This window comes from Salmo trutta, chromosome 17, assembly GCF_901001165.1.
Source record: "Salmo trutta chromosome 17, fSalTru1.1, whole genome shotgun sequence".
In the NCBI taxonomy this organism is placed as follows: domain Eukaryota; kingdom Metazoa; phylum Chordata; class Actinopteri; order Salmoniformes; family Salmonidae; genus Salmo; species Salmo trutta.
The window spans coordinates 21,641,293-21,663,215 of record NC_042973.1 but is presented as its reverse complement, the minus strand read 5'-3'; the positions used below and the strand labels follow the sequence as shown (position 1 = coordinate 21,663,215).

General features: G+C 43.0%; 1 protein-coding gene across 6 annotated transcripts in view; it reads left to right on the top strand.

Moving 5' to 3' along the window:
- The window catches only part of LOC115151838 (NT-3 growth factor receptor-like), a 289,545-nt gene that overhangs the window by 54,206 nt on the left and 213,416 nt on the right, over nucleotides 1-21,923 (top strand). For all 6 annotated transcript variants that reach the window (XR_003867375.1, XM_029696116.1, XM_029696115.1 and 3 more), the window contains exons 2-3: nucleotides 11,467-11,541; nucleotides 14,909-14,980. Coding sequence is in view for 5 of the 6 variants with exons in the window: in XM_029696116.1 (XP_029551976.1) it covers nucleotides 11,467-11,541; nucleotides 14,909-14,980 (147 nt within the window). In the remaining variant the exon portion in view is untranslated. The remainder of the gene's footprint in view (nucleotides 1-11,466; nucleotides 11,542-14,908; nucleotides 14,981-21,923) is intronic.

Below are 21,923 nucleotides of genomic sequence, written 5' to 3'. Positions count from 1 at the left end.
ACGTAACGGATTACAGTTATCGTGTTTTTGTAATCCCTTACATGTACATGTAATCCGTTACTCTCCAACCCTGCTGAGGACAGATGATTTTTACATGCTATGCACTTGACGGTCCAGTTCTGTGAGTTTGTGTGGCCTACCACTTCGCTGCTGAGCCATTGTTGCTCCTAGATGTTTCCACTTCACAATAACACCACTTACAGGGCAGAACTGACTAACTGACTTGTTGGAAAGGTGGCATCCTATGACGGTGCCACGTTGAAAGTCACTAAGATCTTCAGTAAGGCCATTCTATTGCCAATGTTTGTCTATGGAGTTTGCATGGCTGTGTGCTCGATTTTATACTGTCAGCAACAGGTGTGGCTGAAATAGCCGAATCCACTATTTTGAAGGGGTGTCCACATACTTTTATATATATCTGGTTTGGAGAGCCTTTATACACGGATATACACTGAGTGCACAAAACATTAAAAACACCTTCCTAATATTGAGTTCCATCAATAAGGGATCATATATTTCACCTGCATTCACCTGGTCAGTCTATGTCATGGAAAGAGCAGGTGTTCAATGTTTTGTACACTCAGTGTATTGATGAATAAAAAATACAGTGATTTGATTAATTCTGAAAATTGTCACATTCAGTTCTTTAACCCATGGTAATGTTGGAAGATTAGTGTACATATAATTATAATAGGGAGAATAGTGTACAGTCGTGGCCAAACATTTTGAGAATGACAAAAATATTAATTTTCACAAAGTCTGCTGCCTCAGTGTCTTTAGATATTTTTGTCAGATGTTAATATGGAATACTGAAGTATAATTACAAGCATTTCATAAGTGTCAAAGGCTTTTATTGACAATTACATGAAGTTGATGCAAAAACTCAATATTTGCAGTGTTGACCCTTCTTTTTCAAGACCTCTGCAATCCTCCCTGGCATGCTGTCAATTAACTTCTGGGCCACATCCTGACTGATGGCAGCACATTCTTGCAAAATCAATACTTGGAGTTTGTCAGAATTTGTGGGTTTTTGTTTGTCCACTCGCCTCTTGAGGATTGACCACACGTTCTCAATGGGATTAAGGTCTGGGGACTTTCTTGGCCATGGACCCAAAATATTGATGTTTTGTTCCCCGAACCACTTAGTCATCACTTTTGCCTTATGGCAAGGTGCTCCATCATGCTGGAAAAGGCATTGTTCGTCACCAAACTGTTCCTGGACGGTTGGGAGAAGTTGCTCTCGGAGGATCTGTTGGTACCCTTCTTTATTCATGGCTGTGTTCTTAGGCAAAATTGTGAGTGAGCCCACTCCCTTGGCTGAGAAGCAACCCCACACATGAATGGTCTCAGGATGCTTTACTGTTACATGACACAGGACTGATGGTAGCGCTCAACTTGTCTTCTCCGGACAAGCTTTTTTCCGGATGCCCCAAACAATCGGAAAGGGGATTTATCAGAGAAAATGACTTTACCCCAGTCCTCAGCAGTCCAATCCCTGTACCTTTTGCAGAATATCAGTCTGTCCCTGATGTTTTTCCTGGAGAGAAGTGGCTTCTTTGCTGCCCTTCTTGACACCAGGCCATCCTCCAAAAATCTTCACCTCACTGTGCGTGCAGATGCACTCACACCTGCCTGCTGCCATTCCTGAGCAAGCTCTGTACTGGTGGTGCCCCGATCCCGCGGCTGAATCAACTTTAGGAAATGGTCCTGGCGCTTGCTGGACTTTCTTGGGCGCCCTGAAGCCTTCTTCACAACAATTGAACCACTCTCCTTGAAGTTCTTGATGATCCGATAAATGGTTGATTTAGATGCAATCTTACTGGCAGCAATATCCTTGCCTGTGAAGCCCATTTTGTGCAAAGCAATGATGATGGCACATGTTTCCTTTCAGGTAACCATGGCTGACAGAGGAAGAACAATGATTCCAAGCACCACCCTCCTTTTGAAGCTTCCAGTCTGTTATTCGAACTCAATCAGCATTACAGAGTGATCTTCAGCCTTGTCCTCGTCAACACTCACACCTGTGTTAACGAGAGAATTACTGACATGATGTCAGCTGGTCCTTTTGTGGCAGGGCTGAAATGCAGTGGAAATGTTTTTGGGGGATTCAGTTCATTTGCATGGCAAAGAGGGACTTTGCAATTAATTGCAATTCATCTGATCACTCTTCATAACATTCTGGAGTATATGCAAATTGCCATCATACAAACTGAGGTAGCAGACTTTGTGAAAATTAATATTTGTGTCATTCTCAAAACTTTTGGCCACAACTGTACAATAGTAGACTATAACCTATTTTGCCTGCACTAACCATGGAACTGTGATGACACAGCCAAGTATTGTGCCATGCGTTGATTTCAAACTGTTACTCCTTGTTCTGTGCTCTGCTCCATAGCGATTTAATTAGCTTACATGTATTTTGAAAAAATATTATCAACCGTTACTAATGAACCTCAGCAACAACCACATGGCCGTGATGGCGTTTACAGAGGTAGCAAATGAAGGTAAACAAAACAATGGAATTAAATGGAATGATAATGTAGGCTATACCAACTGAAGGGAACTAACAGTAAATTGGCAGTTGAATATGTGTTTGTTATTAGGCCTTCTGATGGTCGATGCTGATAATGGCTAATATTTAACATGATAGACATAAGAAACAGTGAATGTCGGGGTAGCCTATAATTATACATTCGAGAGTACCCATCCCTGCAAGTTAAAAGGATACAATTTTAATTTTGCATAATGGCACAGCATTTCATAAATTGTACTGTGAGAAAGTTGATATGTTGATATTCTTCATTTTGCTGCCATATGACTGGTTTCACATTTGTCTCCAATGATTATAAGGTAAAATAGATCTAAAACAAGTGCCATTTATATTTACAATTCCCTTATCCAAACAAATTACAAATTTACATAGCTCTTATCAATAGTTCTTATCAAGTTTTAAATTATAGTGCATGGAGAATGCTGTTATTTCTAATGGGAAAAAAGAAAGCAGATGCTTTTTCCCACGTCTGGCCCATTCATTAGGCAGTATTAGGCAGATTGACCGGGGCGGCATTTTCCGAGATAAACTACCCAAGACGCACCTACAACAACAACACATAAAACCTCACATAATTCTGCCCAGACCATGACAATTTCTCTCAACCAGTGGCATATGGGCTTTTTAGGTGAGGTGCTGTCCTTTGATAAGCAGTGCCCCCTTTGTCAAAGGCAGGGGCGCAAAATATTTTACTTGTCAAGTCCCTCCAGGGTCCTGTTGGAGAGACGCATCTCTGCAGCGCTCCACCAACATTCTGTCAAGAAAATAATCGAACATAAATCATGTATCAGATATAGGATATGGTAGAAAGAGTATGTAGACTTTGCTGTAGGCTACTGGCTGTAGATAAAATGTATGACAATGTAATAGACAATTTTACATCATGCAGGTTTATCCAATCAAATAGCGTAAGCTAAATGGCGGTCAATCAACTTAAAAATGAGCTGTCAGAATAGTCGTGGACAGGCAAAAGGTCAAAACCAGATCAAAGTTCAGAAGGTACAGAGTGGCAGGCAGGCTTGAGGTCAGGGCAGGCAGACTGGTCAGGCAGGCGGGTACAGAGTCCAGAAAACAGGCAAGGGTCAAAACCGGGAGGACTAGCAAAAGAGAGAATAGCAAAAGCAGGTGCACAGGAAAAACACACTGGTTGACTTGAAACAGACAAGACGAACTGGCACAGAGAGACAGGAAACACAGGGATAAATACACTGGGGAAAATAAGCGACACCTGGAGGGGGTGGAGACAATCACAGGAACAGGTGAAACAGATCAGGGTGCGACAGTGTTCATCTGCTCATCCACTACATGTTAAAGACTGTGTCCTATTTGATTTAGCTCATTGTTAACAATGGACACTGTGTTATGTGGTTGTCACCTGATCAGTAGTTCAATAAGCCCCCTCTCCCATGTGCCTTCACACTGATAGGGTTAAATCAGTAACAGTCACACACGGTGGTCATGATATGTAAATGATTGGTTTTGGATTCTCATTTTAATGTGACATGACACATAAATCCATGTTAGCTAAGGATATATTGTTGAATCATTACTTACAAAGTACATCCTGTATTTCGCTACTTATACAAGTAGGTAGGCTTAAATGACTTGTGAAGTCAAATCAAATCCAATTTTATTGGTCACATACACATATTTAGCAGATGATATTGCGGGTGTAGTGAAATGCTTGTGTAATCTAACAATTTACAACAGTACACACAAATCCACAAGCAAAAGCAAAAGAATGGAATCAATAAATCAATAAATAAGTAGGTAGTAGGTACGGTACTATACAACCGTGTAGAAGAAATTGGCATTGCAGTGCAGCGATAAAAGCAAGATGCAAGTATCCTTTTTTGTTATTACTAAATATATTTGTTTCTACTCCATTTCAAGCGATGAAGTAGTTGTGAAGTTGCCCTCCACGCACATGGTGGTGATAGAACGGAGTAATGACTCTGTGATGGAGTCAGCTGACAGTCTCAATGAAACTGAAGGGGTTTGTTCCAATGTTCACAGAGGTAAACTGCTGAGAAGGTAGGAAATCATTTTTTTCAACCTCCTTCTGGTATGTTTATGTAGGTGGGTCTCAAGCTGATTTCTGCTTTTGTCTCTCTCTGCAGCACAACAGCGTTAGTGGGTGAAAGTCTAACCAACTGCCAAGATCAGGAGAGAGAATGTGCATCCAAAATGGCTCCCTGTTTAGTGTGCTATAGTTGACCAGAGCACAATGGGTAGTGCGCTAGATGGGGAATAAGGTGTCATTTGAGACGCAGGCAAAGGGTAAAAATCCCATCCTCCAGCTGGGTCGTCGCCCCAGTCACACAGATAGCCGCAGGCTACAGAGAATAGGCACTGTGCTTCTCCATGCTTTAAATGAGTCTGTCACCGTGGGTGGCACCATCAAACCTGCAGACATTCAGTGCTGCCTGAGTGTTATACTGTATTCCTCACCATCAGACCTGCAGACATTCAGTGCTGCCTGAGTGTTAAACTGTTTTCCTCACCATCAGACCTGCAGACATTCAGTGCTGCCTGAGTGTTAAACTGTTTTCCTCACCATCAGACCTGCAGACATTCAGTGCTGCCTGAGTGTTAAACTGTTTTCCTCACCGTCAGACCTGCAGACATTCAGTGCTGCCTGAGTGTTAAACTGTATTCCTCACCGTCAGACCTGCAGACATTCAGTGCTGCCTGAGTGTTAAACTGTATTCCTCACCATCAGACCTGCAGACATTCAGTGCTGCCTGAGTGTTAAACTGTTTTCCTCACCATCAGACCTGCAGACATTCAGTGCTGCCTGAGTGTTAAACTGTATTCCTCACCGTCAGACCTGCAGACATTCAGTGCTGCCTGAGTGTCATACTGTATTCCTCACCATCAGAAGATGGGGTCGCAGTGTCTAAGCATACTGTTGTCAGAGGAGAAAGTTTTTGCTGAAATAGGCTTTCCGGTTCAACCATTTGGTTCGGATCACTTCACTCGTTGTGCCAAACTGATTGACAGTGGCATTGAATTCTCTTCCTATATCTACAGTTCCTACTTTTTGAGCAACTAATCTAGCATTTCTTTCTATAAACTTTAACCCATGTATCAGTGCTAATCCATCAGCGTATTTTAAAGGCTTTTGCAAAAGCATAAGAAAGAAAATCATTATATTGTTGTTCCAATGAAGAGACTAAAGGAAACAATTTATTCTATGAATACTGTATAAGGCATGAGAACCAGAATGTATTCAACTGATGAATTCTCACTTTGTCATTGGCGGGTCTTGGTTCAGTGCATCACTCCTGCTGTGGCTCAGTGGGCTCTCGGCACTAGAGGTAGGCCTACGTTGTAAAATAAATCTGCAGTATTTTATATTTATGGGGCAAAGACGGATTTCAGTCTGAATATTTTTAAGTGAGGACGCTTTATTATACAAAGTTATAAGTAGCAGTGTTCAATCTGCTCACGGGGTGATTTTTGATATGGAAATATGCAAAGCACCTGTTAACTACAAAAAATGTAAAAGCTGTTAGCCTACATTATCCTAGCACTCCTGGTTAACACTAGCTCCCACTCATATACCACAGAAGAGGAAGGGGGGGGGGGTGCTCTGTAGTTGTCAACCCAACAAATGTACTTAAGTTTCAAAAGTAAAACAAGCGCTGTAAATCATTTAAAATTCCTTATATTAAGCAATCGGCACAATTTTCATGTTTTTTTTTAAATTTACAGATAGCCAGGGGCACTCAACACAATTTACAAACTAAGCATATGTGTTTAGTGAGTCTGCCAGATCAGAGGCAGTAGGGATGACCATGGTTGTTCTCTAGATAAGTGTGTGAATTGGACCATTTCGCTTCCTGTTAAGCATTCAAAATGGAATGAGTACTTTTGGATGTCAGGGAAAATGTAAAATGTTAATAATGTATTTTCTTTAGGAATGTAGTGGAGTAAAAGTTGCCAAAAATATAAATAGCAAAGTAAAGTATAGATACTCTGTCATAGGCGTCGTAAGGATAGGACCAAGGCGCAGCGGGTATAGTGCTCATCTTCATTTATTTAAAGGATAACACTTAAACAAAAAACAACGAAACAGTTCCGTAAGGCAACACAGGAAACAACCACCCACAAAACACAAGTGAAACAAACACCACTAAATATGGCCTCCAATTAGAGACAACGACAACCAGCTGCCTCTAATTGGAGGTCATTGCCAAAAACCCAACATAGAAACAGAAAACTAGATTTAAACATAGAACCTAAACCAAAAACAAAAACACCAAAACACACAACACCCCCTGCCACGCCCTGACCAAACTACAATGACAAATAACCCCTTTTACTGGTCAGGACGTGAGAGTACCCCCCCCCCCCAAAGGTGCAGACCCCGAATGCACCTCAAAAACAAAAACCACACAAAAACAACCCCAAACTTAAAGGGAGGGAAGGGAGGGTGGCCACCGTCAACGACGGTCCCTGTGCTACACCAGCCCTGAGCGTCGCTGGAGGCTCAGGGCTGGGGAGCGTCGCTGGAGGCTCAGGAGCGTCGCTGGAGGCCTCCTGCGTGGAGCTGGGACCGGTCTCCCCGGACTGGGGAGACTTACAGGAGACTGGGTGCGCAGAGCAGGCACGGGGCAAACTGGGCCGTGGAGGCGCACTGGCGGTCTGTAACTCAGGGCTGGCACACCCCGTCCTGGCTGAGTGGTCACTGTAGCCCGGCACAGGCGGAGCGCTGGCACAGGGCGAACTGGGCTGTGCTGAAGAGTGAGAGCTGCGGTGCGTAGAGCAGGCGTAGGGTAAGCTGGACCGAGGAGACGCACTGGTGGCCAGATGCGCTGCGTCAGCGCACTTCTCCCTGGCTGCCGGCCAACTCTCGCCCGGCAACGCTGCGGAGCCCTTACTGGCCGCACCAGACTGTGCATGCATATGGGCGACACCTTGCGCATTTCTGCGTAACTCGGTGCTCTCCTCGTCACCCGCTCCCCATGGTAAGCACAGGGAGTTGGCTCAGGACTCCACCCTGACTCTGCCCAACTCCCCGTGTGCCCCCCCCCTCACACGGGGAGTTGGGGGGGATGCCTCTCGGCGTCATGTAGCTCCCTTAATTTCCTCTCCCAGCAACGTCGTTCTGCCTCCCACGTCCATCCTTCTCCTCGGTGCTCCAATCCCCGCTGCTTGGTCCTTGTTTGGTGGGTGGTTCTGTCATAGGCGTCGTAAGGATAGGACCAAGGCGCAGCGGGTATAGTGCTCATCTTCTTAATTTATTTAAAGGATAACACTTAAACAAAATAAACAAAACAACGAAACAATTCCGTAAGGCAACACAGGCTATACAGGAAACAACCACCCACAAAACACAAGTGAAACAAACACCACTAAATATGGCCTCCAATTAGAGACAACGACAACCAGCTGCCTCTAATTGGAGGTCATTGCCAAAAACCCAACATAGAAATAGAAAAGTAGATTTAAACATAGAAATAGAAAACATAGAACTTGAACCAAAAACACCAAAACACACAAAACAAACACCCCCTGCCACGCCCTGACCAAATTACAATGACAAATAACCCCTTTTACTGGTCAGGACGTGACATACCCAAAAAACAACTTAAGTAGTACTTAAAATTATTTTTACTTAGTTTCTTTACACCACTGAGGATAGGCCTCATGCAGAGTTTAAAATAAACTCAGCCAATCAATCAGAATTTCCACAACTCATTTTTTACTTAAGAATTTAATCTCTGTGGGTATTGAATGATTCAGGTTTGTGTGAGGTGGTTTCCCTCTCCTCTCCTTGGGATATGCAAAAAACACATTCACAATTCACACGCATATTAATACACACTTGTACATGTGTGAAATTGGAGAAATATAAGCACCCACCAAATAATAAGAATAATAGCTTTTGGTTTTGTTTTACATGTCGAGTCCATCGTTGCTCTGTCGAGGGGATTTGTTGTTCTACATTGCCTCCTCAAATGACGACCCACTTTACTGCTTTGGAAAGCAGAGTTGCTAGGTTACATAACGCTGTTTTATCAAGATGTGAGCGGGATAGTCTTAGTATTTTGTCTTTAAGATGAATTGCCAGAAAAAATGCCCATGAATATAACTATAGAAGATTTTTTTCTCCAAATCTGAGTGATACATTATGCGCCATAGCTGTTGTTCATCACGTTGTCTCATACATTTGCATTTTAAGCAAGTAGGAATGTCAAATGGATTGCCATAGTTTTGTACTTTGCAATGTTAACTCTCTACTTACTGCCGTCTACATGTCCTTTTATATTCTCCTTGAATAAGACAGTATCTGCTTTCCTGTCCATCAGTCAATACACAGTATGTGCTGTATGTGTGTGTATACAGTAATGTGTGACTTTATGCTTATACACTGTTGTTTACATAATACACACTGTAGTGTAGGCTACATGTAGTACACATGCACAATTTCAGTGCATAACATCCACAGCAGATTCCAGTCTCAGGTCAGCTATACTGTCCAGTATTCACTGGTCCCGTTTTAGCTTCATGTGGCCCCAACCATGCACATAACCTCCCTGCCACCTGGACAAGATCTCACATCTCACCTGCCATCTGATCTCTCTCATATTTATGGAACTGCTCATGCATGCTAAACAATCAGGGTTCTGAGGAATTTCTTAGCAGCTGCTCGGGATGTTGTTTCACATGTACGCATCACATGGAAAGAGAAGCAGAGAGATCAAGATGGTCTTCCTGGTCTGAACCAAGGGAACATTGCACTGATTCGAAACAGACCAGAGAGGGAGATGGGTTATATTTAAAATTTGTATGGATGATGTTAATATTTGAAGCCAATTTCAAAACTTTATGCCAAAAGAGGCTGGATGTAATTTCCTGAGCTCAGAGATCAGCAATACATGTTGTACAGCAGCTTGAGTGCTGATGGATGTGTGTGCTCGTGTGTTGAGCGGTTTTGTGAAAAATGTTTTTATGTGTGTGTACACAGAGGGTTCTATATAAAACCCAAAAGAGTTCTACCTGGAACCAAAAAGGGTTCTCCTATGGTTCTCCTATGGTCGTCACTAGTTACCGCAATCACAAAGTCATAAACCCGCCTATTTCTACAATTTATTTTCTTAAAATGTGATTTTAAACCTAACCCTAACTGTAAACCTAACCTTAAACACACTGCTAATCTTATGCCTAACCCTAACCTTAAAAATAATATTTGTACGATTTAGCCAATTTTTACTTTGTGGCTTGGGTAACTAGTGGAAACTGAATAATGCTGAGTTTCAGTTTTAGTACAGTTCAAGAGCATCAATAGTCAGCATGGAGCACCCAGAGTGATTTTAGCTCAGTGTTGTGGAGATGCTCTGGGGACCTCCAGCCATTCGCTTTCATTAAACGTCCCCTCATTACGCAGGATGTAATTGCATTGTAGCTCATTTAAGCCAGCAGTAAATCATGTGAACGTGCTTGCACTGGGGGACATCCACAGGAAAATTATTCTACCAGACAGTGTATCCCACGTACACTACATGACCAAAACTATATGAACACTTGCTCGTTGAACATTTCATTCCAAAATCACAGGCATTAATATGGAGTTGGTCCCGCCTATGCTGCTATAATAGCCTTCACTCTTCTGGGAAGGCTTTCCACTAGATGTTGCTGCAAGGATTTGCTTCCAACATTGCTGCGGGGACTTGCTTCCATTCAACCACAAGAGCATTAGTGAGGTCGGCCATTGATTTTGGGCGATTAGGCTGGCTTGCAGTTGGCGTTCCAATTAATCCCAAAGGTGTTCGATGGGGTTGGGGTTAGGGCTCTGTGTAGGCCAGTCAAGTTCTTCCACACCAATCTCGACAAACCATTTCTGTATGGACCTCGCTTTGTGCACGGTGGCAATGTCATGCTGAAACAGGAAAGGGCCTTCCCCAAACTGTTGCCACAAGTTGGAAGCACAGAATCGTGTAGAATGTAATTGTATGCTGTAGCATTACGATTTCCCTCACTGGAACTAGCCTGAACCATGAAGAACAGCCCCAGACCATTATTCCTCCTCCACCAAACTTTACAGTTGGCACTATGCATTCGGGCAGGTAGCGTTCTCCTGGCATCCGCCAAACCCAGATTTGTCTGTCGGACAGCCAGATGGTGAAGCGTGATTCATCACTTGAGAGAACGCGTTTCCACTGCTCCAGATTCCAATGGCAGCAAATTTTATACCACTCCAGCCGACACTTGGCATAGCGCATGGTGATCTTAGGTTTGTGTGAGGCTGCCCAGCCATGGAAACACAGTTCTTGAGCTGACGTTGCTTCCAGAGGCAGTTTGGAACTCGGTAGTGTTGCAAACGAGGACAGGCAATTTTTATGGGCTACTCGCTTCAGCCTACTCACGTTCTGTGAGCTTGTGTGGCCTACCATTTCGTGGCTGAGCCCGTTGTTGCTCCGAGATGTTTCCACTTCACATTAATAGCACTTACAGTCGACCGGGAAAGCTCTAGCAAGGAAGAAATTTCACAAACTGACTTGTTGGAAAGGTGGCATCCTATGACGGTGCCACGTTGAAAGTCACTGAGCTCTTCAGTAAGGCCATACTACTGCCAATGTTTGTCTAAGGATATTGCATGGCAGTGTGCTCGATTTCATACACCTGTCTGCAACGGGTGTGGCTGAAATAGCCGAATCCACTCGTTTGAAGGGGTGTCCACATACTTTTGTAAATATAGTATCTTTACTAGACTATATTAATGTAGTTTATTTACAGTATTGCCTTGTAGCTTCCTCAGATGGGACTGGAAGGATGAACTTTACAACTGAGCTGAACTGTACATCCGACAAATACGAGAGATGCAATACATAAATCCACAGAATAAACATATAGGTTAAATGTCGATTTTTAAACTGACTGTCTTCTGTTCTTTCCCTGTGTTCCAGACACATTGAGAACTGGACTGGCCTGCAGATGCTGAAAGATGTGGACATGGAATTGTACACTGGACTACAGAGACTGTGAGTATCAACCTGGGAAGAGAGCAGGAACATAACCCATTTACATACTGATGGTGATCTGTGGTTGCTGCAGAGCCCAGAGTGAGCCCAGTGTTCATCTAGTCATGATAGCATAACATATGGATGTGAGACCATGGGCTGTTTCTTGGCCTGAAACATGCTATATGCAAGGCATATTACTGGTATACAATGATCCTTATCCCACCACCCAGTGACATGGCACCAGGTCTGGTTGGCACACACACTCTATCAGCACTATTGACCACTAGCAGTTGCTTATACTGCAGGCGTGTTTATTTTAATGCACTGCAGCCAGCCTCAAACAACAGGGCCTCCCTACGGCCCGTTTTACACTGATCAAATAACGCTAGAATAGCGGCCAGGAAATGTAATTACGTCCCTAAACACCCTGGCCTAAGCTAAACACTACAATAAGTCTCTTTTCTTCCTCCCTGCTTTGCTGATTCCTTCCCCCCATGCCTACTGCCCACCCTCCGACATCCTGGTCAGACATCCTGGTCAGAGATCCTGGTCCCTCTGGGAAGGAGATGGTATCCTGAAGTCTCTCTCCCATCTTCCCTCAGTTATCCCCCCACCTCCCTTCTTCTTCAGCCTCTCCTATTATCTCATCCATCCTTCCCCAGTCTCCCCCAGTTTCCCCCAGTCTCCTCCAGGCTCACCCAGTTTCCCCCAGTCTGCCTGAGCTTCCACCAGTGTCCCTCAGCCTCCCTCAAACTCCTTCAGCCTACCCCGGTCTAAACACTGGTCCTGTTAGGGGACACCCAAAGCAGTTGAACAAGGCTGATTAACAGCTCCTCTCATTAACATCAGGCTCACCTGGAGTGGGCTCTGGCTGTTCCCTCCCTCCCTCCCTCCCTCCCTCTCCTCCAGTAGCAGCCAGGGCTAGATGATAGCGATGACTCACCAGGTAGTGTGCTGCACAGGCAGACCGGAGCAGGAGCTACTCTGGGCACACGCTGGGTCAGCAATACGGGCCTCAGAGCCTCAGCAAGCCCACCTCGCTGATTAATATTTAAGTACAAGCCACAGGGGGACATGTGACACATACGCCTGTGTTGGCCTTGTTAAATTCTTCACTCCCAGGTCCTGATGTGTCCGACATTGACCACACTGTATTAACCACTGGGCTGCCCTTGTTTAAGCCAAATTCAATATGGGGGAATAAATGTCTTAACATGCCTATTTATGCTTACCAAACACTCAGTCTTACAGTTTCACATCACTGTTAGCCATACTGTATGATGCCAACAGGACTGTTCTGATGTAATCATTCTCTCAGATGGATTCTAATGAAAAGAGCTGAGTGTTCAATGCAAATAAACAGCTTGCAGATGCCTATAATAAAAATGCATTCAATATACATAATTGATCTCAGCTAAGGAGAAGATGCAGGCTCTTGATACTATTCTGACTATAATGATGCCCCGTGTGGAGGGAGAGGAGCAGGGGAGACAGGCTGGAAGATAAGATTAGATGGCTTTTAGAATGCTTCCCTCTTCACCCAAATGTCGCCAATTGCGGGCCTGGCAATGTTCTGACTGGTTAGCTTGACCGGTAGCAGACCTGGCAATGATCTGACTGGTTAGCTTGGTCGGTTGCGGGCCTGGCAATGATCGGACTGGTTAGCTTGACCGGTAGCAGACCTGGCAATGATCTGACTGGTTAGCTTGGTCGGTAGCGGGCCTGGCAATGATCGGACTTGTTAGCTTGACCGGTAGCGGGCCTGGCAATGATCTGACTGGTTAGCTTGTCCGGTAGCAGACCTAGCAATGATCTGACTGGTTAGCTTGTCCGGTAGCAGACCTGGCAATGATCTGACTGGTTAGCTTGTCCGGTAGCAGACCTGGCAATGATCTGACTGGTTAGCTTGGTCGGTGGCGGGCCTGGCAATGATCGGACTGGTTAGCTTGACCGGTAGCAGACCTGGCAATGATCTGACTGGTTAGCTTTACCGGTAGTGGATCTGGCAATGATCTGACTGATTAGCTGTTAGAATAATTTGTATGTGTTAGGATAATTACTTAACTGTTCCATTCTGAAATTATAGGATAGGGTGATATGTTTGAGAATCATGGGAAGATAAAACCAGGATATGGGAAGATCGGTTAGGATTGTAAAACTTTGAGGTTATATCCTTTAGTAGGGATGTAAACAGAGTGAAGTTGTAGAGTAGGTAATAGAACATCATTGAAGGGTTTCAAACCAAGAGGGTCCCAAAGGGGGAGAGGAGGGGAGGGGAGGTGAAAGCCTTGAAGAATGTGACACATTTTATGGTTCTTTGTGGTTAGTGGAAAGTACTGGTTGTTTGAGAAGGGAGTGGTCTAAAGATAGGAATGTATGTGTGTATTATAAAAGGACTGAGTCCTAATTTTGACTTTAGAACGTTCTCTGAATAAACTGTACAGACCTTTTGCAGAAAGCTGAGTCCTTGCCTAATTATTCTTAACCCAGTGTCTTACAAACCTTGGGGATTAGTCAAAGCTTATTGATTGTTAATTATTATCATTGGGATTCAAAATTCCCATAACATTAGCTTGTCCGGTAGCGGATCTGGCAATCATCTGACTGGTTAGCTTGTCCGGTAGCAGATCTGGCAATGATCTGACTGGTTAGCTTGTCCGGTAACGGATCTGGCAATGATCTGACTGGTTAGCTTGTCCGGTAGCAGATCTGGCAATGATCTGACTGGTTAGCTTGTCCGGTAGCGGATCTGGCAATCATCTGACTGGTTAGCTTGTCCGGTAGCAGATCTGGCAATGATCTGACTGGTTAGCTTGGCCAGTAGTGGGCCTGGCAATGATTTGACTGGTTCGCTTGTCCGGTAGCGGATCTGGCAATGATCTGACTGGTTAGCTTGGCCGGTGTAAAATTCAGTTAAGAGTCAAAAATATTCCCTCACACACTCCCAGTGCACTGCTATCACAGCCCATGATTAACTGTAAATGATGCATTTATGAAAACCTATCTTCGACCAATCAGCAGACAATTGCTGTTTCTGTGAAGCTTGTGCGACCTGTGTGCCTACTCCTTAGTGTGGGTGTAGCCACGCCACACTGAAAAACCCTGGTTTCCATGGACACACTGGCAGGAATATGTTGGTGGTTATAATTGTGGAATAGCATTTTATTTTTCTTCATGCTTACTTTATCCGTAAACGTGGGAGGAAACATCTGTTAGTATCAACAATAGTAACCTCGAGGGAATCGTTTTTTCCCCTTTATGCTAAACATCTCACCAATGTACATTGACACAATCTCATGCCTGTGTATAATTATTTCCATATGTGTAACTTTCAGTAAACTGTTTACATGCCTTACGTGTGTGTGTCACTGTGTGTCTCTTTCAGAACGATCATGAATGGCAACCTGCGAGGTATCCAGGCCAGAGCCTTCTCCCAGAACCCCCACCTGCGCTACATGTGAGTGGTGTTACTGTTACCTCATTCTCTCTGTCTCTAGGCTGACTGGTAAACACAAATGAGAACATACATCACATCTGCCATTCATCCCCTCATCGTGTGGATTCTCCGCCTTCCTTTTTTACAATTATTTTTGGCAGACTGCATTGTTCACAGTTCACCTCCATCTGACTGTGCACACTGACTGACTGATCTTCATTCAACAGTGACATACTCAGATTGACTATGCCACTATATTTACCAAAGCAAGCAGAGTTTAGTTTAGTACAAGCTAGGTAGCGTCATGACAGAGCAGCTATTTCCACTGTAATCCTGATTGTTTATATGCTGGCATCCTGTTCTACATGAGACCCACTAACCACTCTAGCTCTCTCCCTGTGACCCTGTCCCATCCAAGGCATACATTATCCCAACATACATAATTCACCCAGATGAACCTCCTCTTGAAGGAAATAAGCATGTTCCTTCTGCAGTGATATGCCAGTTCAGCTACAGTGCCTGGGTCTTCTTCCTGGTGCTTCACATACGACTGAACACACACAGTTCCACCATGTTATGTTTGCTGTGTCTGTTCATAATGATTAGATTAGAGAGTTTAATAGTCACATGTACAGGGTTGCAGATGTAATTATATGGTACAGTGAAATTCTTAAGCTTCAAGCTCCAACAATGCAGCACAAAGTGAAATAAAAATACAAAAATATAATAAAAATAGATAATAATACAAATTTGAATATATACATATTAACAACTGTACAATGGTAAATGTCCATTGGGGTGGGGGCACAGATGGCTTACTAGTGGGGGGAGAGGCGCAAGGGGATAGGAAGTCCGACGGGTCTATTCAGCAGCCTGATGGTCTGTTGGTCTGGGGGTAGGAGCTATTGGCCTGTTTTACAGTTTTTGCCATGATGCTCCTATAATGCCCGCATCTGAGTGATGGAAACGGGGAGAACAGCCATTACTCAGGTGGCTGGGGTTTCTGGTGAACTTCTTGGCCTTCCTGCGACACCTGGTGTTGTAGGTGTCCTGGAGGGTAGGCAGTGTGTACCCAATGGTATGTTCGGCTGAGTTATACCACACTCTAGCGCCTTGCAGTCCGCGGCGGTGGAGTTGCCGTACCAGGCTGTGATGCAGCCTGACAGTATGCTCTCGATGGTGCTCCTGTAGAACACTGTGAGAGCCCTCGGGGACAGGCCGAATTTCTTCAGCATCCTGAGATTGAAGAGTTGCTGTCATGCCTTCTTCACCATGGTGTCCGTGTGGTTTGACTATTTCAGCTCCGAGGAGATGTGTACGCCGAGGAACTTGAAGTTTTTTAACGTCTCAACGTCCATTGATGAGGATGGGGGCATGCCCAGCCTGGTTCCTCCTGAAGTCCACAATCAGCTCCTTTGTTTTTCTGATGTTGAAGGAGAGGTTGTTTACCTGGAACCACACCGTCAGAGTGCCTACCTCCTCCTTGTAGGCTGCCCCATCGTTGTTGGTAATCAGCCCTACTATTGTCGTGTCATCAGCTAACTTGATGATGGCGTTGGAACTGTGTGAAGCCACGCAGTTGTGGGTATGGGAAAGGAAAAGGGGGATACGTAGTTAGTTGTCCAACTGAATGTATTCAACTGAACTGTGTCTTCCGCATTTAACCTCTGAATCAGAGAGGTGCGGGGGGCTGCCATAATCGACATCCACGTCTTCGGCCCCGGGGAACAGTGGGTTAACTGCCTTGCTCGGGGGCAGAATGACAGATTTTTACCTTCTCAGCTCGGGGATTCGATCCAGCAACCTTTTAATTACTGGCCCAACGCATGTATGCATGGAGTAAATCAAATCAAATGTATTTATAAAGCCCTTCTTACATCAGCTGATATCTCAAAGTGCTGTACAGAAACCCAGCCTAAAACCCCAAACAGCAAGAAATGCAGGTGAAGAAGCACGGTGGCTAGGATAAACTCTCTAGAAAGGCTAGAACCTAGAAAGAAACCTATAGAGGAACCAGGCTATGAGGGGTGGCCAGTCCTCTTCTGGCTGTGCTGGGTGGAGATTATAACAGAACATGGCCAAGATGTTCAAATGTTCATAGATGACCAGCAGGGTCAAATAATAATAATCACAGTGGTTGTCGAGGGTGCAACAGGTCAGCACCTCAGGAGTAAATGTCAGTTGGCTTTTCATAGCCGATCATTCAGAGTATCCCGTGTGGCTCAGTTGGTAGAGCATGGTGTTTTGCTTTGTAGGTTAGCAGTAAAACCTTTAAATCAGCCCTTGCCTTAACAGGAAGCCAGTGTAGAGAGGCTAGCACTTGAGTAATATGATCAAATTTTGGGGTTCTAGTCAAGATTCTAGCAGCCGTGTTTAGCACTAACTGAAGATTATTTTGTGCTTTATCTGGGTGCCGGAAAGTAGAGCATTGCAGTTGTCTAACCTAGAAGTGACAAAAGCATGGATTCATTTTTCTGCATAATTTTTGGACAGAAAGTTTCTGATTTTTGCAATGTTACGTAGATTGAAAAAATATGTCCTTGAAACAGTCTTGATATGGTCGTCAAAAGAGAGATCAGGGTCCAGAGTAACGCCAAGGTCCTTCACAGTTTTATTTGAGACGACTGTGCAACCATCAAGATTAATTGTCAGATTCAACAGATGATCTCTTTGTTTCTTGGGACCTAGAACAAGCATCTCTGTTTTGTCCGAGTTTAAAAGTAGAACATTTGCAGCCATCCACTTCCTTTTGTCTGAAACACAGGCTTCCAGCGAGGGCAATTTTGGGGCTTCACCATGTTTCATCGAAATGTACAGCTGTGTATCATCTGCATAGCAGTGACAGTTAACATTATGTTTCTGAATGACATCACCAAGAGGTAAAATATATAGTGAAAACAATAGTGGTCCTAAAACGGAACCTTGAGGAGCACTGAAATTTGTCAGAGGACAAACCATCCACAGAGACAAACTGATATCTTTCCGAAAGATAAGATCTAAACCAAGCCAGAACTTGTCCATGTAGACCAATTTGGGTTTCCAATCTCTCCAAAAGAATGTGGTGATCGATGGTATCAAAAGCAGGACTAAGGTCTAGGAGCACAAGGAAAGATGCAGAGCCTCAGTCTGATGCCATTAAAAGGTAATTTACCACCTTCACAAGTGCAGTCTCAGTGCTATGATGGGTTCTAAAACCAGACTGAAGCGTTTTGTATACATTGTTTGTCTTCAGGAAGGCAGTGAGTTGCTGCGCAACAGTTTTTAAAAACATTTTTTGAGAGGAATGGGAGATTCGATATAGGCCGATAGCTTTTTATATTTTCTGGGTCAAGGTTTGGCTTTTTCAAGAGAGGCTTTATTACTGCCACTTTTAGTGAGTTTGGTACACATCCGGTGGATAGAGAGCCGTTTATTATGTTCAACATAGGAGGGTCAAGCACAGGAAGCAGCTCTTTCAGTAGTTTAGTTGGAATAGGGTCCAGTATGCAGCTTGAAGGTTTAGAGGCCATGATTATTTTCATAATTGTGTCAAGAGATATAGTACTAAAACATTTGTGTCTCCCTTGATCCTAGGTCCTGGCAGAGTTGTGCAGACTCAGGACAACTGAACTTTGGAGGAATGCGCAGATTTAGAGAGGAGTCCATAATTTGCTTTCTAATGATCATGATCTTTTCCTCAAAGAAGTTCATGAATTTATCACTGCTGAAGTGAAAGCCATCCTCTCTTGGGGAATGCTGCTTTTTAGTTAGCTTTGTGACAGTATCAAAAATACATTTGGGATTGTTCTTGTTTTCCTCAGGTTAGCAATGAACCCTGAGACGGGATTGCTAGCAAGGCTGGAAATTCAAAACATCAAAAATCTAATAATTTCAATTTCTCAAACAATCAACTATTTTACACCATTTAAAAGATAAACATCTCCTTAATCTAACCACATTGTTCGATTTTCAAAGAGGCTTTACGGCAAAAGCATAAAGTTAGATTATGTTAGGACAGTACATAGCCACAAAAGTACAAACATCCATTTTCAATTCAAGGTCAGGCGTCACCAAAAGCAGAAACCAGCTAAAATTATGCACCAATTTGACAATCTCCATCAGATGACACTCCTAGGACATTATGTTATACAATACATGCATTTTTTGTTCCATCAAGTTCATATTTATATCCAAAAACCGCATTTTACAGTAGCGGTGAAATTCTGATTTTTTTCTTCTCTGAAATGCTTCCGGTGAACAACGTTACAATTTTCAAAATTACTATTCGAAAACATTGGTAAATTATAATATTGTCATTCAAATAATTATAGTTTAACATTTCGTAAATGATACTGTCTTGCCAGATTTCAAAATAACTTTACTGGGAAATCACAAGTTGCAATAAACCAGGTGCTGTGCTAAGAACAATAAGCTAGCCTAATTAGCTTAGCATCATCTTGAAACCATGTAATATCAATAATACTATTGTCAATAATCCATTACCTTTGATTATCTTCATCCATTGGCAGTTCCAGGAATTCCAGGTCCACAACAAATGTGGTTTCTTTTGACAAAGTTCATAATTGATGTCCAAATAACTCCAAGTTGTTCCATGTTGTTAGCGCTTCGGTGGCTACTAAAAAGTAGCGCGGGGGGGGTGTGTGAAGTCACGGCAAAAAGTTAAAAAAGTTACAAAAATAATCTATTTATGTTTGTTCAAACATGTCAAACGTTGTTTAGCATCAATCTTTAGAGCCATTTTTAACGTGAAACATCAGTAATGTTTCAACCCGACTTCACCTGTGTCTAGAAAAACGTTTTTTAAAAATGTCTCGTGTCTCATGATTGCGCAGGTGCAGGCCATAATGGAAGTGACGACATCCCACGGACGTCAACTTCAATGCATTCTAATTTGCTCCCTGTTAATCATGGAAGCTTCAAACAACTTTATAAAGATCGCTGACATCTAGTGGAATCCGTAGGAGTTGCGAACTGAATCCTTTCTCACTATGGTATCTAATAAACAATGACACTAAATAGTACAGCCACAAAATTCTCATTTTTTAAATCTATTTTTCTCAGGTTTTTGCCTGCAATATTAGTTTTGTTATACTTACAGACACCATTCAAACTGTTTTAGAAAATTCAGAGTGTTTTCTATCCGAATGTGTTAATAATATGCATATCCTAGCTTCTGAGTTGGTGTAGGAGGCAGTTAAAAATGGGCACGTATTTTTTTCAAAATTCTCAATACTGCCACCGTGGCCCGTAGAGGATAAGTTGGAAAAATAGGATGATTGAGCAGCAGTGAGGGCTCTTTGATACTGCACGGTACTGTTTTTCCAAGCTAGTCGGAAGACTTCCAGTTTGGTGTGATGCCATTTCCGTTCCAATTTTCTGGAAGCTTGCTTCAGAGCTCGGGTATTTTCTGTATACCAGGGAGCTAGTTTCTTATGACAAATGTTTTTGGTTTTTAGGGGTGCGACTGCATCTAGGGTATTGTGCAAGGTTATATTGAGTTCCATAGTTAGGTGGTTAACTGATTTTTGTACTCTGATGTCCTTGGGTAGGCGGAGGGAGTCTGGAAGGGCATCTAGGAATCTTTGGGTTGTCCGAGAATTTATAGCATGACTTTTCATGATCCTTGGTTGGGGTCTGAGCAGATTATTTGTTGCGATTGCAAACGTAATAAAATGGTTGTCCGATAGTCCAGCATTATGTGGAAAAACATTAACTTCTTTCGGATCATTGGGACGCTAGCGTCTCACCTCGAAAACATCCGGTGAAATTGTAGAGCGTGAAATTCAAAAAACAAAAGTAGTAATATTAAACATTCATAAAAATACACCATTCTTTAGCTTAGAATCTTGGTAATTGAACCGCTTTGTCCGATTTACAATAGGCTTTACGGTGAAAGCATATCATTTGATCGTCTGAGGACAGCGCCTCACCCACTTCCTGCATTAAAATGAATTCATAACCTGCACAAGTGTCACAAAACTCAAAAATAGCGATAACATAAATCACTTACCTTTGAAGATCTTCATATTTTTGCAATCCAAAGGGTCCCAGTTACACAATTAATGGTTGTTTCAGTCAATGAAGACCTTCTTTATATCCCCAAAAAGTCAGTTTAGTTGGCGCGCTTCATTCAATAATCCACCGGTTTCCCCTCGTTCAAAATGCATACAAAATGAATCCCAAACATTACCAATATACTTCATCCAAACAAGTCAAATAACTTCCCTAATCAATCCTCAGTTACCCTAATATATAATTAAACAATAAAATTTAAGACGGAAAATAATATGTTCATTCCCGGAGATAAATAACCAAGTGTGCGCCCTCACCAGAGCTCGCCACAAACATTTTCCAACCAAGCACAGGCGTAACGAAAGTCAGAAATAGCGATAAAATAAATCACTTACCTTTGAAGATCTTCATCTTTTTGCAATCCAAAGGGTCCCAGTTACACAATGAATGGTCGTTTTGTTCGATAAAGTCCTTCTTTATATCCCACAAATGTCAGTTTATTTGGCGTGTTTGATTCAGAAATACACCAGTTCCAACTCGCCCAACATGCCTACAAAGGAATCTAAAAAGTTACCTGTAAACTTAGTCCAAACAATTCAAACAACGTTTCTAATCCAACCTCAGGTACCCTAATATGTAAATAATTGATAAAATTTAAGACGGAATAAACTGTGTTCAATACCAGAGAAAAAGAACGAGGAGCACGCCAAAAGAATAGTGTCCTTCTGAGGGATACTTCGAAGGAATACGAATACTTCTTCATTTAAAAAAAACAAGCATGAAACAATTTATAAAGACTGTTGACATATAGTGGAAGCCATAGGAACTGCAATCTGGGTCCTAATTATTAGACCTTCCCATAGAAAAGCAGAACAAAAAAGATTCCTGGATGGATTGTCCTCGGGGTTTCACCTGCCAAATCAGTTCAGTTATACTCACAGACATTATTTTA